At 47.5% G+C, this 12,263-nt stretch overlaps 1 protein-coding gene across 6 annotated transcripts in view; it reads left to right on the top strand.

The window, feature by feature from the left end:
* The window catches only part of Pecam1 (platelet and endothelial cell adhesion molecule 1), a 43,115-nt gene extending 37,193 nt beyond the window's left edge, over positions 1-5,922 (top strand). For all 6 annotated transcript variants that reach the window (XM_048365516.1, XM_048365513.1, XM_048365511.1 and 3 more), the window contains one exon: positions 5,245-5,922. In XM_048365516.1, the coding sequence (XP_048221473.1) occupies positions 5,245-5,264 (20 nt within the window). In that variant the 3' untranslated portion in view covers positions 5,265-5,922. The remainder of the gene's footprint in view (positions 1-5,244) is intronic.
* The last annotated feature ends 6,341 nt before the right edge of the window (positions 5,923-12,263 follow it).

The raw sequence follows: 12,263 nt of genomic DNA, 5'->3' as shown, positions 1-12,263 counted from the left end.
CTGCCATTTTTGCCTTGTTTATAAATTGTGCCTGTGGCCAGCATAGACAGATAACATGAAAGAGAACACCCTGAACTTAAACGAGAGGGGTGAATCTGGACCTAAAGGGTCTCAAGCTCTTGGAGGAAAACCTGTCTTCTGGGGGAGGGGGGGTGGCGGGCGACACAGAGAAGGGGGAAGAGGAGGAAGAGGGAGAGCCAGTGGCCAGTTCCTGCTCCTTGCATTGCAACCACTACACTGGAACCTGCTCCAGAGGGGGTTCCGGAGATGGGGGAGTGGGTTCCACACCTTCTAGTGTGGCCCTGCCTTTCCCAAGCCTAAGTTTGCCCATCTGTAAATGGAAGGGATGATGGTGAAGATGGTGGTGATAAGGATGGTGATGTTGTGGTAGTAGTGATGATGCTGGTGGTGGTGGTGATGATGATGATGATAGCAACAACAATAACAGCTACCTACTAGGATTTTAAGGGTTAAATGAAAAATGTTGCAAATTGTAAACTACCCTATAAAAACCAGTTGGAATAGAAGTGATTGAAGCACAGTATATATACCATGATAACACACCTTACTATATACAACTTAATAGACACCAACTTTAAATAACAGAGAAAACCAAGCTGGTTATCCGCTGGACAGCTCCCGTCCTCCATTATTCTGCCAGTGGCGGGGGAATTCACTTTATTTGGCCCTGACACGGCCCTTACCACATGTGAGTTGTTCACCCAAGACACAGGACTCAGCCAAAATGGACTCAGGCACTAGAGGCCCACACTCCAACTTGATTTCCCCTTTACTTGCCATTCATTAGCCCTGTCACTTTGGGCAAATTTACTCTCTCAAGACCTCTATTTCCTCATCCATACACTGGGTGGATGAAAACCCCTCATCTAGTTGTTGTAACATGTAAGTAAATACACCCAGCACAGTCCTGGTGTATTGAAAATGCTCATATGAGTTGCTTTCTAGCAATAGGAACTAGTGATCCCAGAGGATGTTGGACTCAAAATGGCCTTCAGGGGGACCTGCACTAAGTTCTTACCGAAGCAGGGCAATGCCATGGCTAACTTGGGTGGCTGACAGCTGGCCTCTGGTTTGAGATTAGCCAGCTCCGTCCTCGGATGTGAGCCTGTTAACCTTTACCCTGAAATCCCCAGGGCCCTGTTGACAGCGGCCTAGCCCTTCCTGTCTGTGGCATTGGTCCTGTGGCCATGCCTGAGTACTGTCTGCCCCCAGATATAGGGAGAGCGGGAAGGTCTGGGAGGGACGTGTTCTGAAGCCTGCAGAAAAGCTGGCCCAGGGATCATGCCTCACTCCCTGTGGGAGGAGAGGGGAGGAAATGACGGGAATGGAGCTGCCAGTACTGGCCGGCCTCCAGGCCTCAGGGGCCACATGGCTTTCTTGGCCTGCTTGCCCAGGTCTCTCCTGACAAGGGAGGAGCCAGCACCTTGGGTGTTCTGCTTGGGGCCTCTCTGCTCTGCATCCTGTTCCAAAAGACTCAGGCCCAGTAGGGCCAGACAAAATGGTGGCATGATCTCAGCTTAGCCCCGGGAAGCCAGCCCAATCACTGTTCCCCAAACTCCAGATAGCCCCTGTGTCTTCTCTCGTTCCTGCCTTCCTGAATTTCACCTGTAGCAAAGTGTTCGGTGCCCGTGGACAATCCAGACTATTGAATTCAGATGCTTCCTGCTCTTCCTAGCCCTCCATTGCCTAGGGGATCCTGTTCTAGCATCTCCCAGCATGCCTTGCTCTTGGGTTCTGTAATCGCCAAGCTTTGGGTTTCCCAGAGTTGCTTCTGTGATCCCTCACTGCCTGCCCAGGGTCCTCTCACTGCTCCTGAATGATTTCTGTCCTTTGTTAAGGCCTCCTCTGCCTTCTACCTCATGGAAGTGTTGTTTATCCATAACAGACTAGAAAATCCTTGGGGATGTGTTCTCGCTGGGCCCTGTAAGGGTCCAGGCACTGGGAACTGGATAGGTGGCACAGATCCATTAGAAACAGTTCAACAAGACATATGCATGCTTTGATTTTATTCTTTCTTTCTCCTTCTCCCCCACCCGCCTTGCCATGGTCCTGGGGCCTGGACACTGTTCCTGAGCCTCTTGGCACTCAAAGCTAGTGCTGTACCACTTAAGCCACAGCACTACTTCTGGCTTTTTCTGAATAGTTTATTGAAGATGAGAGTTTCACAGACTTTCCTGCCCAGGCTGACTTCGAACCATGATCCTTAGATTTCAGCCCTTTGAGTAGCTAGGATTACAGGCATGAGCCACTAGCAGCCAACTGATTTCATTCTTTTGTTGTTGTTGTTGTTCTGATACAGGGACTTGAACTCAGGACCTTGCACTCTTTCCCCCCCCCCCCAGTCTTGGGGCTTGAACTCAGGGCCTGAGCACTGTACCTACCTTCTTTTTCTCAAGGCTAGCACCCTACCTCTTGAGCCACAGCGTCACTTCTGGCCTTTACTGTTTATGCGGTGCTGAGGAATTGAACCCAGGGCCTCATGCATGCTAGGCTAGCACTCTACTGCTAAGCCATATTTCCAGCCCCGATCTTGCAATGTTGTTTGGCTTTTTCACTCAAGGTTGGTACTCTACCATTTGAGCCACACCTCCAATTCTAGGTTTTTGGTGGTTAATTGGAGATAAGAATATCTCAGATTTTCCTGTCCTGGCTGGCTTTGAATTGAGATCCTCAGAGCTCAACCTCCTGTATAGCTAGGATTACAGGTGTGCACCACCAGCGCCTGGCTGTTTTTATTCTCTTTTTTGTTATTAGAAAGTTATACTAAGTAGTTATATAAAATTAGTTCACATCAAGATATCAATTTATTGGTACAGTACATCTTGATCAGTGTTGCCCTTTCCATCATTCTTCCTCTCCTTTTTCAAAAATTCTTGGCTTTTTAAAAATTGTGCTGTAGGGGCTGGGGATATGGCCTAGTGGCAAGAGTGCTTGCCTTGTATACATGAAGCCCTGGGTTCGATTCCCCAGCACCACATATATAGAAAATGGCCAGAAGTGGCGCTGTGGCTCACGTGGCTCAAGTGGCAGAGTGCTAGCCTTGAGCAAAAAGAAGCCAGGGACAGTGCTCAGGCCCTGAGTCCAAGCCCAGGACTGGCAAAAAAAAAAAGAAAAAAAAAAGATGCACTGTACACATAACCTGGAATGTTAAATTGAAACCCCTTTGTACAACTAGATGAATGAATATAATTAAATAAAAATTGTGCTGTTATATATACAACCCAAAATTGATCACTTAAAAAATGTATTACTCAGGGGCTAGGGTTTGTAGTACAGTGGTAGAGCCATTGCCTAGCATATTTCGAGCCTTGGGTTTGATATCTAGACTTAAAAAAAAAAAGAAGCAGGACTCAATTTCATCAAATACACTCACATTGTTGCACAATCATCATCACTGTCCATCTGTACAACTTTTCACCATTCCAAACACAAACATCAACTCTGCAAACTCCCATCCTACACAGTTAACTCTCATTTGTCCCTCTGCCCTGCCCCTAACAACTACTCTTCCATTGTATCGACAAACTTGACCTTCCTTGACCTCATACTTGCTTGGCCTGGTACTCTACCACTTGAGCCACACCTTCAGCTCTGCTTTTTGCTGGCTATTTTGAAGATGGAGATTTGTCCTGGCCAGCCTCAAACCACATGCCTTCCAGATCCTAGCCTCATGAGCCACTAAGATTATAGCTCCAAACTTGACCGTTCTTGGTACATTATAAAGTAGAATCATCTGATATGTGTCCTTTCATGCTTCTCTCTCTCTTTTTTTTTTTTAGCTTTAAGATTTTTTTTGTTACTATAAAGGTGATGTACCAAGGAGTTATATAGTTACATAAGTCTGATAAAGAATACATTTCTTTTTGGACAGTGTCATCTCTTCCTTTGCTTTCTCCCAGTTTTTCCATCTCAATCTCACCCACAAGTTATATAGTTCATTTTCAACATAGTGTCTAGTGAATACCACTGTCATTCTTATTTAATTTAGCATTATTACTAAAAGATTCATCTATACCAAAACGTACTCAAATTTTATTCCTTTAAGGCAGGATCATCATTTTATCATTTAAAAACATTTAAGTTTGATCACTGATGTTTAGTCCTTTGTGTGTGTGTGTGTGTGTGTGTGTGTGTGTGTAGAGTGGATACGCGTGTGCACATGTGCGTGCACACCAGTAATGGGGGTTGGAATCAGGGCCCACGTGCTATCCCTTAGCTTACTCACTCAAGGTTGGAACTCCCCATTTGAACCACAGCTCCATTTCTGGCTTTTCTCGTTGTTAATTGAAGATAGTCCCCCAGACCCAGGCCCTGGTGGCTCACGCTTGCAATCCTAGCTACTCAGGAGGCTGAGATCTGATGATAGTGGACAGCAAAGGCCATGAGACTCTTATCTTCAATAAATTACCAAAAAAGACAGAAGTAGAGCTGTGGCTCAAGTGGTAGTGCACTAACCTTGAACAACAGAAGTTCAGGAACAGAGCCCAGGTCCCAAGTTCAAGCCCCAGGACAGGCCAAAAAAAAAAAAAAAAGTCTCAGGTTTGTCTTCCCCAGCTGGCTTAGAACTGTGATCATCAGATCTCAGACCCCTGAGTAGCTAGCATTATAGATGTGAGACACCTTATCTGGCCAGTCATTTTAAAAAGAATTAAACAGGCTGGGAATATGGCCTAGCAGCAAGAGTGCTTGTCTCGCATACATGAAGCCCTGGCTTCGATTCCTCAGTACCGTATATATAGAAAAAGCCAGAAATGGTGCTGTAGCTCAAGTGGTAGAGCAAAAAGAAGCCAGGGACAGTGCTCAAGCCCTGAGTTCAAGGCCCAGGACTGGCAATCAATCAATAAATACAAGAAAAAATTAAAGAATTAAACAGTAAATGTGTCTCATCATAGTTAAAGGTAGAGCTGGAGCTGAATGCCAAGTCAGTTCTAACTAATGGCTGCATTCTCTTCTCTCCCATGGTTGAATGGAGCACTGGGGACTGGGGACCACCTTGCGGGGGGAGGAGGCAATGGGAGCACCTCGCTGGGTGCACTCTGATGCAGTTGTTCGATGGCTGGCATGCAGGACAGATGCAGGGATGGGGCGGCAGGATGGGGGTCTGCGGGATGCCTCCGTAGTTGTGCAGTTCCGCCAGGAAGCCTTGCCTGCCGTTTTGCATATTTCTCTAGAGGGACAATCTTCAGCGTGTGACCACGGCTTGTGTTGTCTTTGTCACTACAGAGGACGGAAGGCTCCCTTGATGGAATTTAGGACGTCCAAGGCGGATGCACATCCCTGTCCACGTCTCAAGAAGAACAGATGCTTCCTGTATTCCAAGAGCTCCGTGCACTTATGTATGGGCCTGCCCTGCTCCCACCAAACATAGCAATTCCTCAGGCCAAACCACCAATTCTTGGCTCTGTCCTGCCGTGTTCGGGTCAGGTTTGAAGAGATGCAGAGGGGCCGTTGAGTTGCCCACATGGCTTCCTTCCGAGCTGGGCGAGCTTTGCAATGTGGAATTGCCGAAGGAGGTGCTGGGTATTCGGGCCACTGAGATATCTTGAAACTTGAATATTTTGTCTTGGACAGAGATCGAGAAGTTTTTCCTGTGTTCTTCTGTACAGAAATTGGTTTTGTTTTCTCGTTGATCGCTCCGGTGAATGGGCTGGTCTGGGAGCTAGTTTGTTTGTATGTTTCTTTCTTTTTTTTTGTGGTCTTTGAAAGGCCTAGAGTTCTGGATAGCCTCTTGTGCTTTGAAAACGCACAGTGTTGACCAGACAGCTTTACCCTGAGCCCCTCTGACCTCACCCAGTACAGATAGGAAAATAGCTGCTTGGAAAGCACTCCTTTGAAATGCTGACAAAAGACAAGATTCCTTGTTTTTCTTTTCTTTTCTTTTTAAATTTCTCTGTTTTTGGTGCCAGTAGTGGGGCTTGAACTCAGGAGCCTTACATTCTTGCTCACCTTCTTTGCTCAAGACTGGCACTCTACCCCTTGAGCCACAGCTCCACTCCTGGCTTTTTGCTGGTTAATTGGACATAAGAAACTCTTGGATTTCCCTGCCTAGGCTGGCCTTGGATCTTGATCCTCAGATCTCAGCCTCCTACGTAGGATTACAGGCCAGGCGTGAGCCGCCAGCACCGGTTTTCTATTTCTTTCTTTCCTTCTCCCATGCTGAAGGCCAAGAGATGAGAAATGGCTATCGACAGCAAATAGTATTTTGTAATAGAAGAAAAAGAAACATGTATTTTTCTTACTAATTTTTTTTAATTTATTCCTTGCTAAAGAAATGGTCTCCTGAAGTCTTAGGGGGTTTCTGAGGGGTCCCAACTATGGAGGGGCCGTGCGCTGGGGCAGATCTGCTGGAGAGTCAGCGATACTACTGTGGGGTCCTGGGTGGTTGTTGTATTAAATAAATTTCATCTTTGCTCTTCATAGATCTGTGCAGCGTCATCTTCTGAGAAAGAGGTCACACACAGGATACACGCAGCCCTCAAGGGCTCCGCAGGGACCCAGCCAGAACCCAGCCTATCTGAGCAGCAGGTGGCGCCTTGCCCTCTCACCAAGGGCCCGCGGGGCAGCTGCTGAAGTCAGGACCAGAGGCTGATCTGAGGCTCCCACAGCAAGGCATTCGTATTCATTGGCTGGTACTATTGGGTTCCCAGTGACTGGCTTGTCAGACTTCGTACAAGAACAAATTCATTAGTCTAATAAATCCAAGAGGTCCAGTTCAATTTAGGTTTCAGATAAACAACATAAGTTCTTAGTGTTAAGTCTAGTTTTAGGTCTAGGTCTAGTGTTAGGTTTTTTTTTTGGGGGGGGGGCCAATCCTGGGGCTTGGACTCAGGGCCTGAGCATGTCCCTGGCTTCTTCTTTTTTTTTTTTTTTTTGCTCAAGGCTAGCACTCTGCCACTTGAGCCACAGCGCCACTTCTGGCCATTTTCTGTATATGTGGTGCTGGGGAATCGAACCCAGGGCCTCATGTATACGAGGCAAGCACTCTTGCCACTAGGCCATATCCCCAGCCCCTAGTGTTAAGTCTTAATGGAATGTTTAAGATAAACTAAATCTTTCAAGTGTAGCAAACCATTTTATATTTTATTTGGCAGCCCTAGTGGCAAGGTGCACTTCTGCTTGGCTTCCCACCTCGTCCCCCTCCAAAATGGATCCGTTCTAGTGACCTTGGACCTCCCTGCTCAGTCCAGCAGACTCAGTCCTTCACCCCACTATTACCCCACAGGGGAAAGAGACAGACAGACAGACAGACAGACACAGAGAGAGATCTGAAGAATCTCTTACCCTCTGTGCTTCTGGTTTTCTCATCTCTCAAAAAGACACTGGAGGCTCCTGGAAATGTAATGAAAGCAGCCAAGAGTTGGCAGTGCCCTCCTGTGGTCCTAAGCTGCATGGCAGGAAGAGGTGGAGGATGGAGGTTCAAGGCCAGCCAGGACAAAGTTAACTCAAAACCCTATTGGAAGAACAAGCTGGAAAGCAAAAGGACCTAGGCCTTGAGTTCAGTTCCAGAATTGAAGAGAGAATGTGTGAGAGAGAGACAATGAAAGAAAGAAGGAGAGAAGGAAACAAAGAAAAGAAAGATAAAGAGAGAAGGAAAAGAAGAAAGGAAGGAAGGAAGGAAGGAAGGAAGAGGAGAAAGAAGAGGCAGAGAAAGAAGGAAAAGGGAAGGAGGGAAGGAAGAAGGAAAAAGGAAGGCACGGAGGGAGGGAGATGAAAGCTAGGTTCCTTCTCTTGTTTGTATCCATCAGAGATACAAATGAGTAGAGAATTACAGCACCACGACAGAGTTGTGGGAGGAAAAACAAGCAGCACACACAGAGACACCTGGGAGGAACTCCTAATGCATGCTTTGAGTGACAGGGAAAGTTCAAGAGGCTGTAGGGTCTAACCAAAGGCTTGGATACAGCCAGGCCCTGGAAGCTCACATCTGTAATCTTAGCTACTCCGGAGGCTGAGCAGAAAGGTTGGTGAGACACTTATCTCCAATTAACCACCCAAAAGAAGTGGAGGTATGGCTCAAGTTGTAGAGCACCAGCCTTGAGTAAAAAAAGCCAAACAAACTGAGTGCCTTTGGGGCTGGGAATGTGGCCTAGTGATAGAGTGCTTGCCTCGTATACATGAAGCCCTGGGTTCGATTCTTTAGCACCACATATATAGAAAAAGCCAGAAGTGGCGCTGTGGCTCAAGTGGTAGAGTGCTAGCCTTGAGCAAAAAGAAGCCAAGGACAGTGCTCAGGCCCTGAGTTCAAGGCCCAGGACTGGCCAAAAAAAAAAAAAAAAAAAAGAGTGCCTCTGTATCAGAACAACAAAAAGAAAAAAAAAATCAGCTGGGTGCCAGTGACTCATGTCTGTAATTCTAGCTACTCAAGAGGCTGGGATCTGAGGATTGTGGTTCAAAGCCAGCCTTGGCAGGAAAGTCTATGGGACTCTTTATCTCCAATAAACTACTCAGAAAAGGCCAGAAGTGTTGCTGTGGCTCAAGTGGTAGAGAGCTAACCTTGAGCACAGAGAGGCTCAGGGACAAAGCCCAGGCCCTGAGTTCAAGCCCCAAGACCAGAAAAAAAACAAAAACAACCAAACTGGCAGCCAGGTGGATGTCTCACATCTTAGGATTTCCCTCCTGCAAAAGCAGATATATCCCCCACCCCTGGAGTTTCCATAACCAATTGCCATAAACTGGGTAATTCAAAACAAGAGATCTGGGGCTGAGAATATGGCCTACTGGCAAGAATGCTTGCCTCGTATACATAAAGCCCTGGGTTTGATTCCCCAGCACCACATATACAGAAAATGGCCAGAAGTGGTGCTGTGGCTCAAGTGGCAGAGTGCTAGCCTTGAGCAAAAAGAAGCCAGGGACAGTGCTCAGGCCCTGAGTTCAAGTTCCAGGACTGGAAAAAAAATAAAAATAAAAAGAGATCTGTACACCAGAAGTCTGAAGTGAAGGTATCTGTCATGCTAGGTGTCCCACAAAGGCACCAAAGATTCTCGCTTCTTGCTTCTGATGGTTGCTGACTGTCCTTCGTGTTCCCTGGCTTACCTGCATCACTCCAACCTCTGTCTCTGTGATCACACAGCCCTCTTCTGTGTGTCTGTCTGTCTATCTTATAAGGACACGAATCATTGAATTTAGGGCCCACTCTAGTCCGGTATGACTTTGTCATAACTAACTTCATTTGCAAAAACCCTATTTCAAAATAAGTTCTCATTCTGAGTCTCCAAGTAGACATAGATTTGAGGGGGACCTATTCACCACACTACCCAGAAGAATGGGAAAGATGAGCTCACATTGCAGCGCTGACTTTCTCTGTGTCTAAGATGTGAATGGGAATAGTGGAAAAGCAGCCGGCCAACCTCAGAATAGAACGTGTTCTCAGCTTCCGCTCTTGAGCGTTCTCAGCCTGGTGTTCTCGCATTGGGCTTTGCTCTCTTGTGCTTTTACGTCTCTGCGTCTCTGCAATATTATTGCGATCTTCCTCCAAGCCCTCCCTCCTTTCTCCTTCTGCCCCTGCTTCCTCCTCTCTTTCCCTTCTCTTCTTCATCTTCCCACTCTCACTCCCATTGGCTGGGCAGTGTGGAACTGAAGTTTCTACATTGCTGACACTCATTTCTAAATTGTGTGCTCTCAATTATTTTTTTTTGAATGCCCAACACGTGGAATGTTTTCTATTTTCCTCTATCTTTAAGAAAGATTGGGGGGGGGGGAACCTCCAAAATGCTAAAATGTTGTTTTCTACATAGAGTTGACCTTTGGTGGGCTATTTTTCCAAGTATTTATTGAATTCATTAGGAAAAAAGTCCCCAGTCGCTGCTTTACTTCCTCCGGGTCTGGATGTGCTGGTTTTCCTGGAACTTCTTGGCACAGGAGGGTCTTATTTAGTGCCAGCAACTGTTCTATTCGTACCTGGTACACCAACACCCCCTCCTCGGGGCCTGGATTATTGGGGCCAGAATTTAGAGCCTGAGGAAATCGCCATATTGGAACTTCTCCAGAATCTGGCATGAGGTCCTGGGAAAAGGAAACACAAGGGGGTTTTAGTGTCCTCCAAAGTCCTGAGTCAGAACTCTGCTGGCTCTAGAAGCAGCCATGACACCTCATGTTGGTAAAAGGTATGAACCCCCTGAGGTGGGTACCAGTAGCTCACACCTGTAATCCAAGCCACTCATGAGATCTGAGGATTGAAGTTCGAAGCCAGCTTGGGTAGGAAAATTCATGACTCATCTCCAATTAACCCTGAATTCAAGCCCCAGGACCGGCATGTACATACACACATACATTGCAAAAGTACTTATATTGTTTTGGTTTTGGTCATAAAGTTTTCCACCACAGTGTGTCAGCAGACTCTCTGATGGTGGCAGCTTTAGTGTGTGTGTGTGTGTGTGTGTGTGTGTGTGTGTGTGTGTGTGTGTGTGTGTGCTGGTCCTGGGGTTTGAATTCAGGGCCTAGGTGCTGTCCCTCAGCTTTTGTGTCAAGGCTAGCACTCTACCACTTTTTTTTTTTTTTTTTTTGGCCAGTCCTGGGCCTTGGACTCAGGGCCTGAGCACTGTCCCTGGCTTCTTCCCGCTCAAGGCTAGCACTCTGCCACTTGAGCCACAGCGCCGCTTCTGGCCGTTTTCTGTATATGTGGTGCTGGGGCATCGAACCTAGGGCCTCGTGTATCCGAGGCAGGCACTCTTGCCACTAGGCTATATCCCCAGCCCCAGCACTCTACCACTTTGAGCCACAGCACCACTTCCAGCATTTCTTTTTTGGGGGGGTAGTTAATTGGAGTTAAGAGACTCATGGGTTTTCCTGCCCAGGCTGACTTTGAACCCTGATCCTTGGATCTCAGCCTCCTGAGTAGCTAGGATTGCAGGTGTGAGCCACTGGTGCCCAGCCCGCTTTAGCATTCGAGGCTTTGATTATTCAGGGATAACCCTGAAGATGCACGCTGGAGGCAGGCTGCTGGTTTCTGGGTCCTTGTGGCAGGGCCTTTGGCCACGTGTAATTGATGTGAATTCTCCCTTGGTTCCTTCCTGAGAGAGGTTGGGACTGCAGACACGAGACAGCCGGGACCCACCCTGTTCTTACTTAGATGGAGGTGAATCCCTCCGCAGAACAGCCAGGGCTTCCGGGAGAACGGAGCGGTCCGGCAGCCTGGCAGCCCGCGCTGAGACCTGAGTGCCTGCTCTGACAGGAGCCCAGCCTCCCTGGAGCACCTGCTTCCTGAGGCCCCCGAGCGAGAACGGACCGGACCAGCAGGAACCCAGCAGTGCCCATGTCCAGCGTCCTTTGCTTGTCCCAGGTTTCTAGAGAGCTCGTGAGCCTACCAGATTCCTGTGCATTTTCCTTCAGAGGCCCATGTTCATTTTCCAAACAGCCTGGAAGAGTGCGGGCTCCTAGACAGATTCTATTTCTTTGAGAGTGACGGCACGTGACTTTGAATCATGCTTTTGGAGCCTGGTAAACAGGAATTGTATTTCTGTTGCTCTGCTTAGGGCTGACCAACAAGCCACGCCAATCACTCAGTAGCTTCATCTGATGGAATTATTTTTTCATGTGTGGCAGTACTAGGATTTGAATTCAGAGCCTTGAACTTGCTAGGCAGGGGCTTCTACCACTTGCACCATGCCCCCAACCCCTTTTTGCTTTAGTTATTGGATCCTCTTATAGCCAAGGACTGTGTCAGACCCAGCACCAGGTGGAGCAAATATTCCCTGAGCACGCTCTCTGTCAGTGACATGGCCACAGTGACTTCTACTTGTTAAACGAACACTAGACAGGCTGGGTGCTGGTGGCTCACCCCTGTAATCCTAGCAACTCAGGAGGCTGAGACCCGAGGATCACGGTTCAATGCCAGCCCAGGCAGGGAAGTCTATGAAACTCTTATGCCCAATAAACTACCCAGAAAAATCCAGAAGTGCCACTGTGGCTCAAGTGGTAGAACGCTAGCCTTGAGCACAGAGAGGCTCAGGGACAGTACCCAGGCCCTGAGTTCAAGTCCAAGACTGGCAAAAAAAAAAAGTGCTTCTAGGTCCTCTTATTTCTCCATTTTCAGTTGAATCATCAAAATATGATTCACCCGAATGGCTAGCGTTATAATGCGATTTAATATTAGACTCTCAAGCTTTGCTGATACAAGATTTCGGTTCCTCAACCATATCTTTGATTTTTGTGTGTGTATACAACCTGGGCCTAATGGATGTTATAGAAGGTTTTCCGCTACCGTATTCCTCCCGGACGTGAGTCCCTGCTGAGCACTTGGGCTT

This window comes from Perognathus longimembris, chromosome 17 (genome assembly GCF_023159225.1).
Source record: "Perognathus longimembris pacificus isolate PPM17 chromosome 17, ASM2315922v1, whole genome shotgun sequence".
NCBI classification, from domain to species: Eukaryota; Metazoa; Chordata; class Mammalia; order Rodentia; family Heteromyidae; genus Perognathus; species Perognathus longimembris.
The sequence above is the reverse complement of the archived record's forward strand: the minus strand, read 5'-3'. Positions and strand labels throughout refer to the sequence as shown.